Raw genomic sequence first — 23827 nt, forward strand, 5'->3', positions numbered from 1 at the left:
ATGTAACCATGAATTACGTGTTTTGGAAACTAACTGCACAACAGGCAGCTCTATTAGTTATCTCAGTCTCAGAGCAACATTTCTAATTTTGATTGAAACTGTCAGAAAAAACGGCAGCCTCGAGCAAGCCAGGATATTAGTTTACAGAGGCTGTTAAAATTATACGTCTAACTTTAAAATGTTGGTGACACAATAATTTCATCCTAGTGGCACTGACATATTCATAGGGTTAATTTTTGAGACAAAATATCATGAAGTAGTCATGATTTTGCAAATATTCCACCTTGTAGTGCAGTTTGCACTACAATTGTTAGGCTGCTGATGTAAATTGATTGATTAGTGTAGATTTGACAAAGAATCTGAATTGACATGTCTCACTTTTTATATGGCACGAATCAATGTGTTATTTTATCAGGTGGCAATATGTCCTAGTGCAGTCAGAGGGGAAAAGCCAGGGCCAAAGGTGAGGCACATCAAGCACAGAATATTAATTTTGTGGTCATCTTAGATGAGTTTTATCGACAAAAACCACCAGTTCATTTAGTGTTCCCTTAGTGCTAATGTATAAGAGAAGTTGGTGTACTATAACTGAAGTAATCGTGTTAAGATAAGATAAGATTACCTTTCGTTTTGTCACAGCAGAAAGTGGACAGTGCAAAGTAATATAGCAAAAATTAGAATACAATAAGAATAATATACTGTACACAACTGTACAGAATAGAATAAAATAGTAGAATAAAATAGAATAAAATATACATTAGGATACAAATAGAATACAAATGTTATATACAACTGATTAAAAATACAACTTACAACATCTTATTGCACGTGTGTGTTTGATCAGCTGCAAAAGTCTTTGTTGTGGAGTCTGACAGCAGTGGGGAGGAAAGACCTGCGAAATCGCTCCATCCCACATATAAGGCCTTAAAGTTATATTCTTTTATTGTCTTGACTGTATTTGAAGCTATTTTTATTTTTGTATGATACCTGATTTATGTGGAATATGGCTAAAGTAAACTAAAGTCTAAAATACTTAGTCATTTGTTTAATAGTAATTTAACATTATATAATTCACATATAAAACTATGAATTGTAATTTTAAATGGTTTAATAGCATGTAGAATAGCGTATGTAGGCAAGTATATTTCTTCTTTTTTTATCAAGAAGCAAAGACAAAAAGGAAAAAAAAAAAGAAACAGGGCGGGGTGTGGTGGTTGAAACACCCGTCCCCACCAATGCCAAAACCAAATCTACGCCCTTGTTACCAGTACTGTACTGGTAATAATAGGGACCAAATTGGTAAGGTCTATTCGATTCTTGTCTCTCACTACTGGTACAAATTACTGAACATTTATACAAGGTACAGTTTCTGCTGTTAATTCAGGATATCATCAGTAGTTTTGTCACCGGTAATTTTTGCCATGACTTCTATAGTATCATGCTCCATCACCTGCTAAGCTTGTAAGAGAAATTTAAATGGAAAAAGACCTTTGTACGTTTCCATGATGTGTGTCCTGGAAATGGTCCATTAGGCTGCTTTGACGCTTTTATAACATAAATTACACATTCAAAACTGAATAATTAAACCATAAAAGTATTGTCACAAATTCGTGACAATACCAACATTTGTGCTTGTGGGAGATGTTTGTTGACACTTACCACAGTTTCAAAGCCCTCTTGAGTTTCTTCAGCCTGAACAAAATATCAAACTTGTTGAACAAGTTTTACTCCCCCCTCCCCTTTTGTCTTGATATCGTAGCATTTTATTTCGCTGGCCAACTCTTTAGTTACCAAAGATGGTAGCCGGAAGTGACAGAAGCGATAGACGGCCACTTCCTGTTGTTTTGTTTAACTTATTTAAAAATTATAATATGATGGGGCAATGTGTTCTTTTCCCTATAGAACATGTATATTGTATAATTTTACCATTTGTTATTATTTTTATGGATTATGGAGCTGTGTCTATACAACAAGAATAAAATGCAAACATTACTTCATAGGATTTGCTTTTTGGTATTACTAGATCTTTCCAACTAAATGATTAAGAATCCATGTTAATTATGTGATTACCTTTTCTCAGACGAAAACTGATTTTGATTTATGCCATGTTCATGTCTCACTCCAACCTAAACTAAATGGAACCTCAAACAACCTGTAATGCGACCTCTAGGGGGCGGTCAGGATGCTTTTTCAATACTGAACCAACAGTAATAGTGGATTGTTATCATTAGTTAGATGCGAAGCTGCTTAGCTTAACTACTCATGCCATTTATGCCTGCCACCACCGAAGCGCATCCAGCAATGATACAAATCAACTTTAGTGACTCAGCTAAAACCAGAAGTGTAATACCTGATGTAGGAGGTCAGGCATAAAACATGTTTGATTGCAACTACAATTACACTTCTTGTAAAGAAAGACTGGATGTCTGGGAGTGATAATTAAACTCTGGTAATTCTGAATATAGTCTCTAGTCAAATGCTTAGTAGTACTTTAGATGGCTTTTCAGGTTTAGCACTAAAAATAGTTTCAATGGTGTGCAAGACCAAGAGAAAAAAAAACAAACAAACACAGGCATGTCACATTTTTGCACTTTGTTCATACGTTAAGTTTGTCAGCAACATATTTTTTTACATTGATACAGTGCAAATGCACAATAGCACAACAGACACCATTAAGGATACATACTATTTTTTTCAATACAGCAGATTTTGACAATTTGCATGTTTGAATTTTTTTTTCTTTTGCTAAACAGAAATATGCTCTTCCTCCATTTAAGCATTCATTGTCCAACAGACTGGTTTCGTCACTGGTAGGGACCCTTTAACACAGCGAAGTGCTTGGAAGTCAATGGCAAGTAATTTTCCAAGTGTGGTTGGCAACTTCTGCAAGGTCATGACAAGTGGTGAAGCAGGGCACTGTCAGCATCTGTTTCCCATCACGGCCAGGAGCAGTGTGATCAACACTCAGTCCAATCAGCTCCATTCATACTTTTTTTTCTCAATTATGCAGACATTCTAGATGAAATTCAGCCATACTGTAAAGTGGTGCAGATGTTAAACATGTCTACTTTGTCTTGATATGCATATTATATTAAGAAAGAGATAACCTAAGACCTGAGAAAAATATCGCATTTTGCAATGTAAGACAGACGACACAGTGCCGTTCACCCCATCAGTTCACATCAACCACCAACACTTCAGCTCCATGTACTCACCAGCGCTCCAAACTTTTCCTTTGACAGATCTAACCAAAACAACACTGACGACAGACAGACAAACAAAAACATACTCAGATGGCCTGTGTTAATGTTAACTCCATCTTCATATGTACCGTCTTTTTTTCAATATACATATATATTTAAATATATATATATATATATATCTATATAAGTAAACTTATGCTTGTGGTAGATGTAATTTGTTTTTAATCTGGTGATTTTGATCCTTTTGTTATCCGTTACATTTGGAAAAACTTTTAAATGTGAATTTAAAACGGGGGCTTTTAAACTTCAGGTGGACAACTTGTGATGGCTTTTGATCATGGTGGTGCTGTTTCTATAGCATCCCTCAAGGGAGACATAACCTTCAATGTTGGTTTTTTTTTTTTTTCATTTTGTTTTTTTTTTAAAGACCTGCACATTAGTAATAATGCTCAAGCACAAACACCAACCATTTCATGACCCTCCCACCCCCACTAGACTTCGTGGGCTACATGCCACCTCTCTCACACCTAAGCCCATTCATCTCTCATGACACTGGTCCCTGCTCTCAATTTCAAACTCCCTTTTTACATTATCTCCCTTCTTCTCATACTTATGGCATTTATTTTTTACTCGCTTTTCTTGGTGGCAGCCATAGCCAATGATTTGGACTTGCCGATGTAGGCTTCAAAGAAGAACTGGACAAAGAGCACAAAGTAGCTGAGGTACATGAGGGAGGACCAAACAATGTTCTGCATGTGGGATGGACACTCCTGGCCCTGCTGCATCCACGAGTACACCAGGTAGTTGACTACACACCCCATCAACATCTGTGTGATTTGGGTCAGTGTGATGAACATGGCAAACTTGCGTGACAGCTTGAAACCAGCTGCACGCAGTGCGTAGTAAGAGTACATGACAGCATGGACCAAGTAGTTCATTGTCATGAACCACCCACCGCCAGCCACCATGTCCTTGTAGGAGTACCAGGAGTAGAGCAGCACAGTAATGTGGTGGTACCAGTGGAGAAAGATGAGCTTCTGTTTCCTCAAGACGATAAACAGAGTGTCACCTGCGAATAAGAGAGTGGAAGTTAGGCGTGGATAAGACAGGACCGGAGCAGCAGAAAAAGGAACATGGTTATTATTTGTCCAACAAAATGTAACTGGCTGTGATACAAATCACTCTCAAATATGCAAAGCTGTGTAAAAACACAAAGCTTTAGGCACACACAGAGAAGCACTGAATTGTTTGACAACTTAGGACCCAATAAACTGATAAACACAAACACAAGTGGCAGCAAAAGCAGTTTTTATTATACCATTTATCACCCATAACAAGGCTAAGGCCGATAAGTACTCTACAATAAACAGTTGCGGTTACAGCAAAAGCTGAAAAAACAGAAAATATGCCCTATTACAACAAAGTACAAACTAAAGTACTGCTACAAATACAAAACACCATAATATCAATGCTTCATATCAGTGGTTTCCAGGTTTCAAAATGTATTTTTCCTTATGAAAATTTGGGGCTTTTGTTTTCAAATTTATGTATAAATGTAAATGTACACTTCCCTACATTTTTATTTTTTTTTACATCAGTCAAAATAAAAATAAAAATAAATATATATATATGTATATTAGTGAATGTAGTGGCTGAATGAGTTTAAATGCCCAAGGAACACTCATCCTGCAGTATTTGCAGTATGTTAAACAGTTAGGATTTTAACACAAAGCATGACTAACTCAAGCATAATAGAGATTTTTATTAACCAAGTAAGGTTCCACTAGTCACATATTTACCAAGGTCACACTGACGCCGCCTTTAACTGGATCAATCATGCTTACTGTCATGTAACCTTCAGACCCCAAGCTCCATTCTAAGCCAGGAAACCAGTCAGTGACAGCACAAAGGACTGTTTTGGTATTGAAATTATACTGCTAGAATTTGCCCTATTATGCACATAATAGGGCGATTTTTGGGGGAATTTCTCTTTTACAATGCAAAATTATGAATTACTTAATCATTCAAACATGATTATTATTTACATTCATTTATTAAGGCTTGCAGCAGCCAGTTTACTACAAATAAACCTGAATTTACTGTTATGAATGTTATTTTATTTTCTACCTGATTTTGCTGCAATAGTTGCAGTGTTAATTCACCTGGAATCACAGGTGAAGATGTTGTCCATATGAGTGTGTATTGGCAAAAGTGGATGGCTAAAAGAGGTGAGCACGGTGCCAAAAATTTGGCTTCTGACCTGTAGCTCTTAAATGAGTACTCAACTCGAATCCTTAAAGCCAAGCCATACATATTTTTGGTCCTGAAAATAGTGGTATTTTGATGAAACAGAGCAGAACTTCATTGAACATAACTACTTATATGCGTCTTGTATTTGTTTTTAGAATGTGCAGTGGGGTTGCAGTGTCTCGAATTTTTAGTCACATATCTAGAGAGACATCCATCCATCACACAAAGGTCTCTGTCCACCTTCTTATGTTTCCCTAAGCCGCCTGTACCTTTCTGTACCTAGTAGACACAGAAACTATCAAGTCTCCAGTTTCCAGACTTCACAACATGATAGTTTGGACATTAGCCAGACAGACAGAACATGGCATCTGCCACTCTTAATTCCTGCTGAGAGGAACAACTGCTCTAGGTTTAGGCCTGAAGATCTGACACTAGGAAGATAAAGATGAGAAAAAATAAAATTGTATTCACACAAAATCTATAAAAAGAAGTGTAAAAAAAAAAAAATACTGGTGATGGCGAATTGTACCCATCAGCCTCCTAGTAGATACACGTATTGTATCAATTTCAAAATTCTAGGTGACTTCCTTCTTCAGTTATCACATTCAGAAGATTTTCAGAAACTCTGACCCCTGACCTTAAGATTGAGGTTTCTGGGATTCAAACTCATCTGAGATTATTAGTACATACACCTTTAGTATTAATTTTAAAGCCGTACGTTCTTGAGTTATCAAATTCACAAACTTGGGTGTCCATGCTGACCACCTGCCCGACAGGGTGACGACAATACCCCATCAGCCTTTTACAGTATTTGCAGTATTGTAGAAAAAAAATATGCAAAAGATAACCAATAAAAATTTTTTTAAATTGACTTACCCAGCTCTGGTGCTTTACTGAGTACAAAAGCATATGCCCAGAATTTGCTGACAGGCCCGTTGTAGAAGCTCTGGTCACAAACTGACTGTTTGAGCCCTTTCGTCATCAGGATGTACGTCATGTAACTCCCAGTACGGATGGCACCAAAAATACTACATGGGGGTGAGGAGGACATACAGACACAGAAAATAATTTGTGTTAAAGTGTGAAAGTGCTTCCTGCACTATAGCTAAAATGTTTGTATTTCTAGCACTTTCTACAAGGCTGAGGTTTTCTTACTGTGCACATGGCTACCGTTTTGTAGTTGTTGTCAAACGCAGCTACGTTTGACAGCTGAAGTCAGTTTATATTAAATAATCATTAAACAAATATTAACCCTCTTACCTGAATACAGCAAGGGTGAGTGACCACAGCACCAATGGTTTCCTCAACTCAAACTTCTCCCTTTGTTTCATGACATGGCGCCCCCCGAGGATACAGGCAGCATAGAGTGCAGAGAAGAGAAAGGACTTCTTCCTGCAAGCACCAAAAAGAGAAAGCATGACTTACTATACACAGGAAAATATACTGATAGACTGATGTTCAATGCAACAAATGAGGAATGAAGGTTATAAAGTAACACTAATGTGACCAAAATAGCTGAACGTTAAGTCTTGAAGCACCTTTCAGTTCTTTATATTTTGCTCCCAAAGACGTCAGACGTTCTTATAAAGCGATCTTGAGCAAAAGTTTTCAGAACTTTCTGACGCTCTTTCAAAGTTTTTCTTAGGACACTGGTTCCTTTTCACTCATTTTCAGTCCACTCCTTGTACCTCACTTTTTTTTAGATGAATGCTTTTAAAGTCACTTTAGACTAACTTATGAATCATTCAAGCATAAAACGGCACCCAACTCTAAGGATTGACCGCTGTTTTGTCTACACAAAACTGACAATTTAGCATAGAACCTTTTTTTAATTGTATCTTTAGGCATTTTGTTACTAGCAGCCTGCTGTAAAAAACTTAATCTGTTCCCATTTCTTTAGCTGAAGTCATGGAAAAAAGCCAAAGATAACACAGTTTGACAGTAGTGTTTTTGACACCCACAAGGTAATTCCTTGTTGGAATTACCAGAGTTATTAGCCACACATTTGGCATAGAGAGCTGTATCTCCCTTAAAGATTTTAAAAAGCTAGATAAGCGGAGAAAGAAGTGGCAGGCCTAAAAAGCTATATACAGCAGATGGACAGTATCTCAAAGTCATATCCTTAAGAAATAGGAAAGAAATCCAGAGAAGATGTGACATAGCCTTCAGTTGATCCATCTACTCTTTGGTGAAGACCCATCAGAAATGGAAGGATGGCTGTCAAAAAGTCACTCTTAAGAAAAGGAAACAGGAAGAAGAGGCTGAGGTCAGCACTAGATTCTGATGCACCATATATATGATTGGCAACAGCAATCCAGTGAAAGCATATCTTGACTGTATTCCACTGTATGTTTTTCTATCAATCACGGATTGGCTTTCCCAGAGTCTGGACCTCAACATTCTTGAAATGTAGAACCATCTTGACAGAGAGCAGAAGAAAAGGCAGCCAACATCCAAAGAAAAGCTTTGGAATGTCCATCAAGAAGTTTGGACACTATTTGAAGAAATTCCAAAAAAGACTTGCCTAAGAAAGCTCTGGCTCTATTCCACCTTTTATTCCTCAATAAAAGTTTATACAACATATTGACTTTCAAGCTTCTTTTTCTTAATCTATACACTCTATTTTCATGTACGATTGCATTTCAATAAATTGCTCCACTGCTTAAGACTTGCACTCTACTGTAATCCATCAAAGAAGAAACAAACACTATCAAAGAGCAAGCTGGCAAGCTTCATCCTTAGATACTATGAGGGAAAAAAAAAACAGACATTTTAAATGAAAGCAGCATTTCTTTGCAATTTACTCCAATCACAAAGTAATCATTTCTAACAATGTAATTGTTGCATGCACAGAAGTTCCTCTTCCAGCACTGCTTTATAATGTACACAAGACACGTTTTACATAATACAGTGACTTCACATGCAATGCCTGAAGCAATGATTTAATGATCAGAGTCCAGTTCCAACTGCCATTTAATACTTTGCTGCAAGTTAATTGTTATTGCTGCAATTCAGTTTCAGCTCCTACCATCCTGTGATCTCCATTTGTGTTAATTAACTTGTCAGTGAAACACCACCTGGCTCAACTGAATCTAAAGAAAAACATTTGTCAGTGCTCAGCACAATTACAAGGTGCATGTGGTCTGACTTGACAGACTGGATGCTGAATAGGGCCGAAAAACACTAAACCAGCATTGTAGAAAAACAATCTGCTCTGTTGGACAGAGAGCAGAGTAATTGTTTCAAGCAGCATAGCCAAGAAAATAAACCTTATGAGGGTAACGTAGTAGGTTCCAGTTAGTCAGGCATCAGACCTACAGTAGGGTAGCCAGAAGTAGATATATGGGTGTAACGGCGGGGTGATACTGGAAAAAAGAAATATCAGCAGCTGCAACCTTGGAAACATGAAAAAAAAAACAAAAAAACATTGGGTTTGCTGTCAAGAGGACTGTGCACAGCAACCAGGAATGAGGCATTCTTGGAGCTTGACCAATAGGCTCTGGGATTAATTAGCTGAGTAAAAGTAGCCCAAGGAGTGATGTTCCACTTCAGTGAGGTTTGTACTGTTATTTAGAGGTTATACAAAGACAACAACATGATGCTGACTTTTTTTAAGCCCTAGGTATTCAGTGCTTTATTATACAAAATTAAAATAAGGCCTCTAAACAGAATTGCCAATTAAATTGTGATATATGGTATACAAGCACAAGAGTACTACATCAGGCATTTTTGCAGTTTATTCTTTAAAAGCATATCATGCAATTTATTTCAATTTTCCGGGAGATAGGGGTTCACACTGATGTAGACGTCCAAAAAACGCATGTTTTAAACATGATATAGTTGGCTTTAAAGGGTTAAGACTTGCATTGCTAACACTGCTGAACATTTCTCACAGAGGCCACACATGTGCAACCTTGTGAACAAACCTGTTCTGCTGCCTTGGCAGATGACACTCTCAACAACAGCGCTAAAATTTGCTGATCAAGAATGTAGCCACACAAAAAAGGTATAATTTATTTTCTTTTAAAAAAAATGTAAAAGGCTATGTGACAATAATCAATTAAAGCTTTAATTCCATCACATCACTATCTCAAAAATGAACTTCAAGAATGAACTTGATGCTAACTTTAGGATCCCACTTCATAATTTCATTACAGGAGGGTTGTGTAAGACGGTCAGTCAGGTTAAGGTGCATGTCAGTAGGTGGTTATGGGTCAACCAATGCTAGAAGATTAAAAAGTGATGCCTTTTGTCTTTTCAAACTGAATAAATGAATACTTTTACTATCACATAGTGTATCAACTCTTTATTTTCCATCTTTCAACAAAGGATGTCACCTAACTGTTCTTGCAGGAGACCATAAAATGCTTGAGGCCACCTCTGAAGAACAAAGGACAAACCTGTCAAAGTCAAATTCAGCTGCATTTACAGAATGACAACAGGGTTGGACTGCAGAATGACATCACTGTTTCTCAACTACACAGGAAGGAGGGGGGAACAGAGCAACACACAATACAGTGCCCTATATACTGTGGAGTGGCTGGAGGGGATTGCAAAGGAGAAACAATCTCAGCATTACCCTTTGGTGTACTGCCATTCAAGGTTAAAGGTCAAAGGGTAGCATGATGAACATAGCCTAAGCTATGATTTCATATATAGGACTCCTTATGAGTACAATGAAATCATCTAAAGATGGAGCAAAATGAGTTGCATTTACCCTTTTAGTGTTCAAGCCTCGCTTGTTCTAGTATGGCCATTAGTTTCTGAAGGTTATCAAATTAGATGTCATGTTATAAAGGAATTTATTGAGTTAAAGTAATGTGCCTTCATTTCTTTATATTGTGCTTCCTAGGAGCCAGGCTTTCTGGTATTTTTTTAAAGAGGTCTCGAGCACTAAATCGCTAGGTTCTCTGGAGCCCTTTTTCTTTAAACACTGGCTTATTATTCACAACTTTTCAGTCCTTGTCCCTGAGCATTTTCTTTAAAAACTATTGATAACGGATGAAGACTATGTAAAAGTCATGTCCTTTAAAATAAGGAAGGAAGGAAGGAAGGAAGGAAGGAAGGAAGGAAGGAAGGAAGGAAGGAAGGAAGGAAGGAAGGAAGGAAGGAAGGAAGGAAGGAAGGAAGGAAAGAAAGAAAGAAAGAAAGAAAGAAAGAAAGAAAGAAAGAAAGAAAGAAAGAAGAGATGCATCTGCCTCTTCAGTTGCTCCATCTACTATTTGTTGAAGACTTATTAGAAATAGTCTTGGTGAAAAGGTGGCTGTCAAGGAGCCTTTCTTACAGAAGGGAAATGGGGAGGAAAGGTGAAAACTCAGCAGCTTATGGGGTGATTACTGCACATTTGAAATTTTTGGTTTCAAAGACTATTGAATTTTCAAAAAACAAACAAAAAATATTGTTATGATGTACAGAGAAGGTTAGGAGAGAGGTGCAAAAGTGAGTTTCTACAACCACATGGAAGAAGAAGGTGGAGAGTCTGTCATAATTTAGGGGCTGCATTTCAGCTAGTGGTGTCAGAATCTGGCATGCGTCATCATCTGGAAAGCATCTCATCACTTTTCAGTGTCACACTGATAACAAACACACTGCCTATTTTCCTAGCATTATATAAAGAAATGAGGAGTGGCTCACGCCTGGCATACTACTGCAGTTTGCTTGTGTTACTGATCCAAAATACTTTTTCACATTTATTTGTAATTACCATGTCTGTCATCAGTGGTCACAGTTTAGCAAAGGTTACACAGATTTTATTTTAAATAGTCTTTTGTGATCTATTAAGTAAAAAATTCATTAAAAATAGTAATTTAAAAGCATTATAACACAAAGCACTTGACATCATGTGACATTTTAATTATGCATTTAACTCCATTAATAACTCAATGATTGGTTGATATCTATGTGACCAAGATCCACTTGAAATGCAGTGTTTGCCACACTTTCTTCATTTTATCATTGCCTTCAGTGTATATTTTAGTAATGGACAATTCCCTCTCTCTTACTTTGAAAGCTAAGTTGCTAATAACCAGCTAAGACCAGCCCTCCCCCCCCCAGTTCATTATTTTTGTCCCTTGGTCATATGGACTTGGACCCCAGTAGTAGTCCTCTTCCTTCCCTGAACAACTGCAGTATGCTGGAAGTGCACTCTAACCAGAACCCGCAGCTTCAGAAAGCATGTGATCCTCCATTTGGGGCACCTTTAGCTATCACATGTCTACAACCAGTGGACTCACCTCCTTCTGGCTATTAGATAAAAATGCAAAATATCAAGGCACTTCCAGACCTGAAAGCTACAGTCTATGGTTTAACATATTTCTGCACATATTCCAAAATCAGGAGCAAGTGACAGCGCTAATACAATACAATACAGGGCTGTTTGCAGTGTATGATGTACTTGCACCACAAAATATATTTGCACACATACTTGTCCGTTTATATTTATACCCATCTCTCTATATTTATCTAATTATCTTAATACTTATCATAACTCTGTTTCTACACTCATTTTATATGAGTGCTGGTTGGTTTTTTTGTTTGTTTGTTTGTTTGTTTGTTTGTTTGTTTGTATATTTGCTGCCCTGACAACTCAATTTCCCTCTGGGATTAATAAAGTTCCTCTGATTCTGATTTGCAGTGTATTACAAGCCAGACAAGCACAAACTCCAGGGGAATTTTCAGTTTATTCTCTCATAAATTTTGATTACTCCAGAGAGTCGATTCTGTTCATCTGGACATATCGTTTTCAGGGGGAGAAATGTTTGACTCTGATCATCCCCACAGCCACAGCGGCCAGGGAATCAGAAGGACACCATTACAAAAAGGCCCTGAGTAAGTGTGGTTATCCCAGCTGGACATTTGTCAAAGCTGGGAAAGCACCTAAAGAATGCTCCAGGCGATCCAGGAGAGAAGAAAGACAACTGCTGCCTAAACGAAAACCTTTAACAGAACAGCTGAGACGCATTTTGTCAAAACACGGTCTCTGTAGCTGTCAAACCCCACGACACGCTATGCCAACAACTGGTCCACCTGACGGATCGGGTCCTCCAGCACAAACAGAATAATATAGCGTACGTGGTGAAGTGCCAAGAAGATTGCTGTGAATTACACATCGGGGAAACCAAACCACCTCTGGATAAGCAGATGGCACAACACAGAAGAGCTACTGCATCATTATTCTTTAAATGATGAGGGTATGCACACCCTGAACAAGAAGGAACACTGGTTTGAGTGGGGATTCAAGGAGGCCATTTACATGAAAAGGGAACAACCATCTCTAACGATATATCTTTCACCATCTTACAGTATTGTGATTGCAGCCATTCCCCCAACTGTAACGGTAATGTGCAGACATTTCCATTGATCAATGGTAATTAGAATTTCCATAATAATGATCATGAAACTGATTGCACTTTGCAAGGCCCATTGGTAGTCACTGGTGGTAGTTTTGGTCAATATGAAAAAATATTGTTTATAAGGTTGGGAAAAGGTGCAGTCACGCATCCTGTCACTCCATAGATGGTTGCAAACGTATTTCAAAAGCATAATGCAGATTTTCTTGGTCCATTAACATTAAATGTGAAATGCAAAATTAAAGTTTTGTAAAGAGTGAGAACAAAGATTTAGTAATGATTCTTCCTCCTAACCAAAACTCACTGCACTCTTTTTCTGTTGTTAGCGCTCTCTTTCAACCAGCAGGTGACAAATATTGCACTAGCATGCAACTTTTTCAGTAATTGCGTTGCCATGCTTGAATGAAGGGATGCTAGGCAATGCTCACAATGCCATCTATATACCACCTAAATGTTAAGTATGTAAATCCACACAACACAAATTTAAAACAGCAAAATCACTTACTTAAACCAAGGTGAACATTGTGTCAATAAATTCGAGACAACAAACAAGTTACATTTTTAAAATAATTTTAGAGCCTAAGGACCAACTATTGCAACAGATTACTTCATCATCAGCAGAGTTTTACATTTTATTTATTTTTTTAATAATTCATTTAATTTATATTTAGCTTATATTTGTTTTTGCTCAAACACCAGTATGATGATCAAGAAGTCTACTGTATAATAATTTAGTTTGTAAACACTAAATAACAATTATACTCTGTTGAACAGACATGGGCTCCTGGAGACAACACAACAAAGTAGTAGCCGTAGTGTTAATTCTTTGAAGTCTGACTGAAGTCCACCTTAAGGGTGCATGCACATTTGGTGCTCTGTAGTCTCCACTAACACGTCCACACTGTCACAAATAGCGATCAGAGACAGATGGTCAGGTGATGTTCACTCAGAGCCTCGCACTGACCATCTGATGATGAAATTTACATAGAAACTACAGTAGCCTCTTGATGATTGTCCGCGTCCAGTACACTGGCAAACCGTAGGCACCTACTGAGAGTCAATCCACCAGCAGATCGCATCTGTTGGAGGCAGTATTCAAAGTATGTGGTTCAACTTGTTTGTGGGCAACTCTTTCATTGTTTTTAGTCCTTCAGCCAGCTGCAAAGTCCTACATACAAAGACCCAGTATTAACAACAATCAAGTGTCCACTGCAGTCACCATTTGTGATTTTCATTTCTTAATCTTTCAAGTTTTTATCTTTGCTGTCCCTGCTCCCTTGTCCAACAATCAGCATTCGACCTACACACAGTGTCATCCACATTTGCATAGGCTGAAAACCCCTGTTCATAGGCTCTCCATAAGCAAATTCCTATACAAATGATCACAACGGCAGTACCATAAAACAAGCCCAGCACTACCCTGTAACAGATGACCAAATGTTAGCTGAATAAGAAAATTCTTATTTTGCCAAAATGCGATTACTTCGTTGGTTGCAGGAAAAAAACCAATATAAATAGCCTAATATTAGCCAGTGTTACTCACCCTCACATTAGAACCTGTCATGAGTGATTTGTTGCTTCTTTCACTCATGTTTTTAAGACCTGACTCACTTTGTGCATGTGCTTGTAAAGATTATATATTTTAAGACTCCTTATCACAGTTTTCTGTTCAGTTCTCTCTAAAGTTTCCTCAGTCCTCGAAGTATGTCATAATGCCTCCTAAAATATAATTTAATAAATAAATTAAGATAGTAAACTGCACAAGGTAAAAACTACTTGTGCAATATGTTAAAGGGTTGTGGCAAATAGCCTGACTCTGCTGTTTGTCAAAGTGGGCCGAGGCAGCACAAATAAAAAACTACAAAGTCAGAGCTCTTTTGGGAAGGATCAGCATGAAGCAGTAACAGAATCAGCAGAGATTTCTTTCTTGCAGCAAGGCTGGCAGCTGCATTCACCTAAATGAGCATAAGAAGCACTAGCTTAGTGGTAAAAAACATTAAAATAAGGTGAAATCTATGACTGCAGAGCCGGCTCTCTATGTAAAACTGTGTACAATGAGTGCAGTCTACAAGAGCTGCTCAGTTAAGTCAGGAAAGCATCACGCTCCCTCTCCCTCTGGTGCGTAACCATTATTACAGATTCAGACGCTGGGTGTTGGCTCATTTTGCACTGCTGCTAAATGAAAAGAGAAATAAATAAAAAGAGAATTTATTTTTGAGAGAATACTGAGGATGGAACCAACAAACCACAGCTCCAGAGATGTGCTCTCACAACATTATCACCACCATAAAGATTCAAATGAAAATGGTCTTTTAGCCTATAAAAGTTGAGTAGTCTAACTTCAAACATGACATATAGGCAAGAGAGCCAAGCCATCCAGCCCAAATACAGTTTTATAGTAAACGATTAGGTCTAAACATTAAGTTGAAGTATGCCAGCATATCCTAACACCTTAAGTTTTTGGTTTTTGTTGACCTATGTACCAACATCTTCAGTACATTGCACATTATAATAAGAATGGTGATCCTATTGGCCATCCCCTCCCCCACTAACAGTGTCGTATAAAGCTGCTGGATAACCTGCTGTGAGACTTGGATCTGTATTAGCTTCTCCAGGAGATTTCATGTCTTATGTAATCCTGTGCTTGCAGTCTGAGGATGAGTCTGCATGCCTGTGACAGTGAGCTGGTGTCTAACTGTGTGTGTGTATGCTATGTCACAAAGACATATGCAACTATATACACAGCACAGAACTGTGTATCTGTGCGCACACTTGCAATATTTTAGTTTAGTTCAGGACAGTTAACTCCTTGGCAGCACTTTCTGTACCCTATAGAGAGTAAAAGGAGTAACTTTGCCAAAGAGCAGACGAGCAGAAAAGCAGAAAAAGAGAAAGTAAGAAAAAAAATACCACAAGTTGCAGTGAATATAATCTAGCTATATTACATAATAACCAGTCATCATCCAAGAATCTCCAAGATGCACTTACAGGTCACTTAGCAGCATGTCCAAAAGTCATACTTACTTTAAGGAGTTTGTGTTGCACATTTGTTGTGCAATAATTGACATTATCACACAACCATCACGTTGAAGCTGTAATTGTTACTACATAATGGACAAAAGTTGTTCGATTTATAAATGATAACATTTAAGTAGCAGTAGTTTGTTTTTTTAAAGAAAGGATGGCTTTCAACCTTTAGTCTGAGGATTGCATCACCAGTATGTTATCTATGGGGCCTAATTTTGTTTTCATTGGAACACACATCATCAAGTACAAAGTGAAAAAGACACACATTCTTGTAACTACAGCGAGAAGAAATGTAGTCCAACTGCATTCATTCCATATTCCCTCATGTATGTCACCACTCAAGAAAAGCTTCAATTCACCAGAGGAAATGGGGAACAGAAAGTCCACCAACTAAAAACTAATGTTAGTGCAGTTTTGAAAAGATTTTTCAAAACGATTGTAAAAAGTAAAAAATTGAAGACTGAAAATTCTGTAGAAATATATTTTTGTGTTAGTGGTTTATAATTTGGGCTTAATGTGTTATTTTCTAAATGTACATTTTAACCAAAGGTATCCATTATATGGACAAAAAGTACTGGGCCACCTACATATTACACCTACAGAAGCTGGTGATTTACATGGCCACGCTAACAGAGGGTCTGTTGAAGAAATGACAAGGCAGCCAGTTGGGTTGATCTCACCCATACCAATGTTCAGTCTTTGCATTTCTAGCTTGAACAAAATAAGGTATATTTTAGCCAATTATTAAACTAACACATGCGTTTTAAATTAGGGTCATTTATTTTCACAGGCTTGCAAAATCACACATACACAGAAACACAAAATAGCTGTAATATGAGCTGCTTTCGCTTGTATTAAAGCTTTTTACTGGCACCCTAATAAAAACTGAAAGCGAAACAAAATTGCAGCAACACCCCAGGCAGACATCAGTTCCCGAGGAGTCAGCACATATCTCTACCTCGCCTCACCAGTGGTGAGAAGAAAACAGGCCGAACAAACATCAAGCCTGAAGCACATTCTTGGTTAACATGGTCAAGAATGATTAGCATCACCATGTGCTGCTCTTGTTACAAAGGAAGCAGCATCCATTTACTTATAGCTACAGATGCAATTCAGGAAACAGGAAATCATCTAAAAAACACAAAAAGGTGTCTCTAATACCTAAAAATAATTTATTGAAAAAAAATACTGAATTGGTTTCTCATCAAGGATCTCTCTCACATCATCTGCACTGCTTTGAATGATGAATCTTTTTAAAAGTTGCATAAGAGAATGCACACAAATGCATATATTATTTTTCAAGAGAAAAATGAAAACAAGCTAGGTAACATTTCACACACTTTAACTTTAGTTGTTCAGGTGGTTGCCCAAGTACAGTTGCTAAATAATTTTTGAATTTTTATTATTATTTTCACAGATTTCCAGCATAATAAATTAACTTTTTAGTGTGGTCCCTTGCTCATATTTTAAAAGTTGACTCACTACTAATCCCAGATCTTTCTCCTCATTTTGGTCGGAACCACTGATGCAACATAATTCTTTAATCCAGTCCATCTACTGGTCTCATCTGTACCATAATAGGGCATGAGAACTCAGAAACAATGGAGAAGGCTGCACTTGGACTGAATAAGTAACATGAAACTGTGATGGAAGACAGCTATCTCCCCAACTTATCGAGTTCCAGAAACATGATCTTCAAGATAGTCAGTGAGCCAGGATACTTCTGAACTGAAAGGCAAATGGTTAGCTAAAAAGAAGCAATGCTACTGTTAAAAGTAATATTCATAAACATTTCATAAAGGCAGAGTCTAAAAATTATTATTTTCCTCTAAAAATAAGTTTATAAAGCAACAGCAAATGAAGCAAATTCTAGAAGAAACATTAACAGTCAGACCACACACAAAATTTTCATTATTCATTCCCTGCAGTATTCTACGACTGTGCAGCCCGTGTTATCAGTCCAAAGCAAAATCACCAGAGATCCATCAAAAGAGCAGAGACCCATGGGGATGCTATCCACACAAGGGAATTTTCAAAAAACAGAACATAAGGTTCTAAACAATCTGCATGCTAATGAGAAATGATGACGTTTGTGGAAGTGCAGACTGAGTCAGCAGGTTGAAGGTGTGTGTATAACACTGAATAATAACAACGTGTCTTTTATGGATAGTAAGGAACACTGCAATCTTAACATGCATCAGGCAATTTTGACATACAGCAGGTTTTATTCATTGCACTGGATCGCATCTAAGGTTTTAATATATTTAGGAAGATAAGTGTTTTCATTTGAAGTGATAACAAACCAGTTCTGTCACACAGCACACCAGATGTAATAACCAAAGACTGTAGTCCAGATATTACCACATTAGACTGGACGTGCTATCACCGATCAAAACGAGAGAAGTGCTTGTTTATTAATTTCAAACCCAAATTTGAGCTGCAACAACAAATACAGAAACCCATGCATGTGTTTTTAACCAGACTTTATTCAAAACAATATGATGCTGCATATGTCATGCTAAACAATTTTATATCAAAGACAAGTTTGCAAAGTTATCTTAATAAAAGCACTACATGTGCAATTACAGTCATGCATTGCATAATGCTAACTGTGTGTTAAGTGATTATGTGTTGAAATGGGTTGTGAAGGGCCAAGGAACTGAGATGAAGAAAAAAAATTCACTTATATTAATATGATCTAGCTGAGGAGTGCATCTGACTTCAACTGACTCAGGTCCCAGGAGAAACATGCTGCTAAGACTTCCGAAGTAAATGGAAGTCATTATCTTGGCGTTTTTCCTTTTTTTTTTTTTATATTTTTATACAATATATATTTATATTGTACTGAATGCATTTTGTTGTTGAAAAGGCAAGATGCTGATGTTATTACACAGTATTTAGGGTTGTATTCAGTTCTTCCTCCTCTTCTTAGTTCTTCAACCAACTCTTTGACCTTTCTTATACAATACTGAGCTGTCTCCTGTCAGTATCCAACAAAGACATTAGATCAGGGCACCAGTCTCCATTCATCCCTGCAGAACAATGACATACACACAGTATATAACAATGTACACTTATGTCTCGTGTTGTTTTAAACAGAAGGGTTACTTTAGCTGGGACTTGGCTGGACATGAAACAAGAAAAATAAACTTGTGCATATTTAACATCAAATAATACAAACTGAAACAGGCAACACTGACCACACTAAAAATAATACATAATATCTGATAGCCAAAGAACAGGATTCATGGTTCAGTTAACATGCTTGAAATGTAAATGACCGTCATGACTAAAGCTGATGCTTTCCTATATTCAACAATGAGAATACAGTACATGGAAATATTAGGAAAAAATGTAACACAGCAGTGTAACATATATAATGAATTCTGAAAAGATATCTTTGGTTTTGACTAATAGAATAGTCTTAGAGCCGTTTGTTTTTATCATCATCAACATTATGACATAACTATGTTCAGCAGTCACAGTCTAATGGTGTTAACTTCAGGGCCAATTGCATGCTTTATCAATGACTCCTCTGTCATGCACACATGCTTTTATATAACTCACGTGTCTACTCTATAGCCAGTTAAATGCAATGCAAAATAAACATTTATTGTGATTTCCAAAGATAAATATAAGATACACATGTTATATGATAAATATATGATCTGCCTTACCTTCAGAGTCTGAATTATTTCCTGGCACATCCATCAAAAGGGATCCTCCGGTTCTTCTATTCAAACAAGACTAAAAACAGCCAAGCCAGAGATCTGTATGCAATTCTTGCCATTTGCTTTTGCAAATATGAACTGAAATCAGTTCATATTTGCACTTGGTCTTGTTAATGGTTTGCAGGATAAATACACAAAATAAATACATAAACGCAAACTGTGCAAATTAGATTAAAGTTATTGTGTGGTGGTTTAAGTATTGCACTGAGCTAACCATTAAAAAGAGGCATTTTTTTCTTCTACGGCACATGCTTTCATAAGAGCTCCTTATATCTCACCCTTAAGCCATAAAAACACATCACCCTTTATTACATTCCTAATGTCAACTCATAAACTTATACAGTCCCTTTTTTCATAGATGTTGTCTCTATTAGCCATGTGCACTGGCCCTGTCTGACATCTTCCACTACAGGAATAGCAGAGAGAGGTCATCACAGATCAGCTGCAACGTGATTGGCTAATGCTCTGTCAGCAGACATCAGAAGATGAACGTTATTGGTTGGTTGTCAGTACTAGGGTATGGACAGCTCCTACACATTACTCCCATGTGGTCTCTCACTCACTCTCTCTCGCTCTCTTTCTCACTCTCTCTCTCTCTCACACACACACACACACACACACACACACACACACACACACACACACACACACAGGTTTAATTTTACTGAATAAGACTGAAACTGTTCTATAACTCATTCCAAGCACTCAAGGAAAATATGCTTTAAAAATAATCTGCCTTTTTACAGGCAGTTGAAACAAATGAAACTAGATAAATACCTCTTACGTTCTGTGTGCTGCCTTCTAAAAGCCCACTACTAGTGAATGAAGCTCATACTAACTTATGCATGAATCATTTTGCTTCTTGCTCAACCTGGCGTGGACCTGGACCATAATAACCCTCTATTAATTCATGCAAAAGATGGGTGGACGGACCAGTACATGACCCACGATTGTAATACATGACTGCACACAATCATGAAGAATATTTACTCATCCGTTAGTAGCAACAGGGAAATTTCAGCCTGGAGTAATGTTACAGTTTGTGCAAAGCGTGGCAGACACCACCCTAAGTAAACAGTGAGACATTTTAAATATTGACGCTTCTTATCAACGAACAACGATGCCAGAAGGTGACTTCAGCTTTAATTTACAGCATCCTGTACTAGTACAGGGTATTTTGAGGGCAAGCCACCTCACTCTTATTTTGAAGAAGAAAAAAATTGCGACTTCCTGTTTCATATTTTCACCATTCTCTGGACTGTTGGTCAGGCTGCTGTTATAGTGACCCTCAAGAATGTTCAGCTGCCTTCCAAGAACAGATCTCATCCTGCTTTCTCATATATACTCCATCCACACCACCTTGGACAGCTGTTGGGAGAATAGTCCTTCTGTTCTGTAGATCAGCTGCAAGTTGAAAGGCCACTCTAACAGAATCTGCAGCATGTGGAGAACTGCTAATCCAGTTGCTTAACATCACTCAGATTTTTGTTTTGCTTTGTTTTTTTCCCTAACAAGGTACTTAAAAAATGAAATGTCTGTAAAAGGTCAAATTATACACTATTATGAAAAAAAGCTGTTTAAAAAAAATGCATGCTTACGGCTAGAGGAAGAAAACACATCTGATTTGTGGGAAGCTGTGACTCATCAGTGACTCCAATTAGTACTGTTAAAAAAGGCTTTTGCTGCAAGTTACTCTTATATTTTGTGCAGCAATTAATTTTTAGGTTAATTGGGATTTCCTATTCTTTCATTTGGAAAAGCATCTTATTTAGAGCTAACAGAGTTGGGTTATTACTCAATCAATAAAAAAAGAATACAATATCAACAATTTTGATAGATTAATAATAGTCTCAGCCATTTTGTTTAAAGTAAAACTCCAAACACTTTCTCTTTTCATTTACATAGGAAATGTATTGGACCAAGCACGCTGTTTGACCCCTTAGAGTCTGGGGGTTTGTGATGATAGATTTTAATCATTTTTATACTCCACTGATTGAAAACAATCAATATATGACTCATATTGAAAAATAACTGTTTTTAAATCACAGAACAAATAATTACTAAATTAATAACAAAGATCTTTATTTTAAAGGACAAAAATAAACCATGACGGGTGTCCACCCCTGACCAAAGAAAATCAATCAGTCAGTGGAGAAAAACATACTGGCCCAGTGAGTGGATGGCGGTATGACAGCTGGAGGAATGGATGACCTTTACAATACTATCGCGGCAGTGATGCCGGGAGAATAAATCACAGGAATTCAAGGACAAATCCTATTCATGAAAGATGCACAATGCAACAGTGGAAGAGCATGTAGTATCCAGTGAGAGCAGACAGACTGAATTGTGGCAGAGCGGCGTTTTCGCACGCGGCTGAAGGCCTGCATGAATTTGTTCATTTTATGAAGCACAGTCAGAAATTCGCGGATGATGACAAAGAGGCTGATGTAAGAGGATACGGCTAGGTTTAATCCCGGGAAACGAGGTGGATGTATGTTCAGTGCTACAGGCTCCAACACACATTTAGCATGAGCACGGCGCGTTGAATGTGCTGTAGAAAAACCGTTCATTGCTATATATGGGATTATAAACGGGGCGCTAACGTTACAGTGTAGCCTTACCAGTTCTCCTGCATCCATCGGATAGCTTCGTCCTCGTTGAACTGTCTCTCGAATTCATACTCTTGCAAAGCTAGCACCGACATGCTCACTGCACTGTGTTTCTCTTCACGCCGCTGAAACAAGACGATACCCGGCAGAGGTGTTTCTCTCTAGTCTGTTTCCTCGCAGCCCCTGACTCGCATCGCTCGCGCCGATGTCCTGACCTCGCGGTTGTACGCGTCACTGCGCGAGCAGCTCGCCAGTCACAGCACCTTCCTCCTCCACCGGCTACCGAGCCGACGCCCTCTTCCTGAAGGAGGGTGACGTCAGGGTCCTAAAGCCGTCAGATTGCGTCCTTGAAAGTTTAATTTGATGCCTTCATATTTTATTCTATGGTCATTTTCAATATATAAGAAAAATATTGGTAATATTGAAGCCCAGTGGTTTGGAAGTCTAATTTAGCTTCAAGCACGAACTAAAGATATTTGCTCAAATACATTTTCACCAGGGTTTATAGGATTATATTGTATCTTATGTAAGCAGTCTCGTGCTTCTTTTCGTCATATTTTTTTGTGAAACATTTTCATTTTGTTTCAGAAACAAACCACATAAACATTATTTTATATTCAAAGAGATTTTTATTACTTAAGCGTGAATGACGTGTACCTTTATTCTGTAATCACTAGGCCGGTAGCTGTTTCCCAACACTTAGAAAGGCTTTTGTAATAGCTGCCTTATCTGCTTATCCAGGTACAAGCAGTTTCTGTATCTGGTAAGATAAATAGGTGGGGTGATGGGTTGCGCTATTATTATCTTAGTAGTCGAACTCTCACCTAGAAACAACAAAGGTGATACTTTTGCATGCAAGTTATACAATTTCATCACTGATATGCAAACTGTGCTCTTTCACAGGCTTTGGATAGTGAGCTGATGATATTGCAGTTTTACTTGGACTTTTAGCACATTCATTCAAAGTCCCATACAGAAGCTGGCGAATTCCCCAATACTTCTGAAGCATTTTTAAGTTACTGCATTTAACTATTGAACAGCTTATTTCTGGTGAGATTGGTCAATTTATCATCATCTAGTTCAAGAAAATTATTTGGTTGAAAGTTTATTTTAAAAAGTTTTTTCTTTCACAAATACAGAAAATTCTCTAAGAACTTTTGAATTGGGTGGAACAACAATTGTACTAAAGGTTTTGTACAGAAAAATTCAGCAAGTTGAGTGTGATTCATTGGTTTTTAAAAGCAGAGCATCACCTCAAATGTATAATTTTACACTTACACCAAGGTTGTTTCACCAGATTTAAACATCACCACACTCACAATGTAGGTGTAAGAGTTTGCTGTTAATACTGATTTACTGATTGAAAAACAGAGAGGTGCAAAATGACCAACTTGTTACAAGTAACGTGGCAGAACTGATGACCATAAAGCTGCTGAATGTATAAAAATCTATCCACTATACCCTTATTAAACTCACTTACATGCCTGAGGCCTTGGAAACTGTGAGGCAAAGACTTTCAGCCTAAACCTGCCACTTGAAGAGCTATACCTGAGTGATTGAAGCCAGGAAAATAAACCAGATGTTCTCCAATAAACCATCCAAGGTGTACTCTCATTGGCAGGGGAACAGTATGAGAACAGCTCCTTGAACTGAAGGCC

At 37.6% G+C, this 23827-nt stretch overlaps 1 protein-coding gene and 1 long non-coding RNA gene across 2 annotated transcripts; both read right to left on the minus strand.

Moving 5' to 3' along the window:
• Positions 1–2577: 2577 nt before the first annotated feature.
• On the minus strand, positions 2578–22457 carry elovl6 (ELOVL fatty acid elongase 6). The gene is made up of 4 exons (XM_003443399.5): positions 22182–22457; positions 6714–6845; positions 6330–6481; positions 2578–4272 (listed from the first exon to the last, which is right to left on the minus strand). Exons 1-4 carry the CDS (start codon positions 22262–22264, stop codon positions 3830–3832), a joined length of 810 nt encoding a protein of 269 aa, XP_003443447.1. The 5' UTR covers positions 22265–22457; the 3' UTR covers positions 2578–3829.
• Positions 11923–22175, minus strand: LOC112847794 (uncharacterized). Its single transcript, XR_003221586.1, has 2 exons — positions 19507–22175; positions 11923–18861 (listed from the first exon to the last, which is right to left on the minus strand). It is a non-coding gene; the product is annotated as an uncharacterized LOC112847794 (long non-coding RNA).
• Positions 22458–23827: the final 1370 nt, after the last annotated feature.

This window comes from Oreochromis niloticus, linkage group LG2 (genome assembly GCF_001858045.2).
Source record: "Oreochromis niloticus isolate F11D_XX linkage group LG2, O_niloticus_UMD_NMBU, whole genome shotgun sequence".
Taxonomy (NCBI): Eukaryota; Metazoa; Chordata; class Actinopteri; order Cichliformes; family Cichlidae; genus Oreochromis; species Oreochromis niloticus.

Bases quoted from the DNA above. Each gene is read 5' to 3' on its own strand.
- elovl6 (XM_003443399.5), bottom strand. From the start codon at position 22,264: ATGTCGGTGCTAGCTTTGCAAGAGTATGAATTCGAGAGACAGTTCAAC. The intron at 6,846-22,181 runs GTAAGGCTACAC...TGGTGCTTGCAG, and splicing joins CGATGGATGCAGGAGAACTG to GAAGAAGTCCTTTCTCTTCT. The intron at 6,482-6,713 runs GTAAGAGGGTTA...ACCCCCATGTAG, and splicing joins CTCACCCTTGCTGTATTCAG to TATTTTTGGTGCCATCCGTA.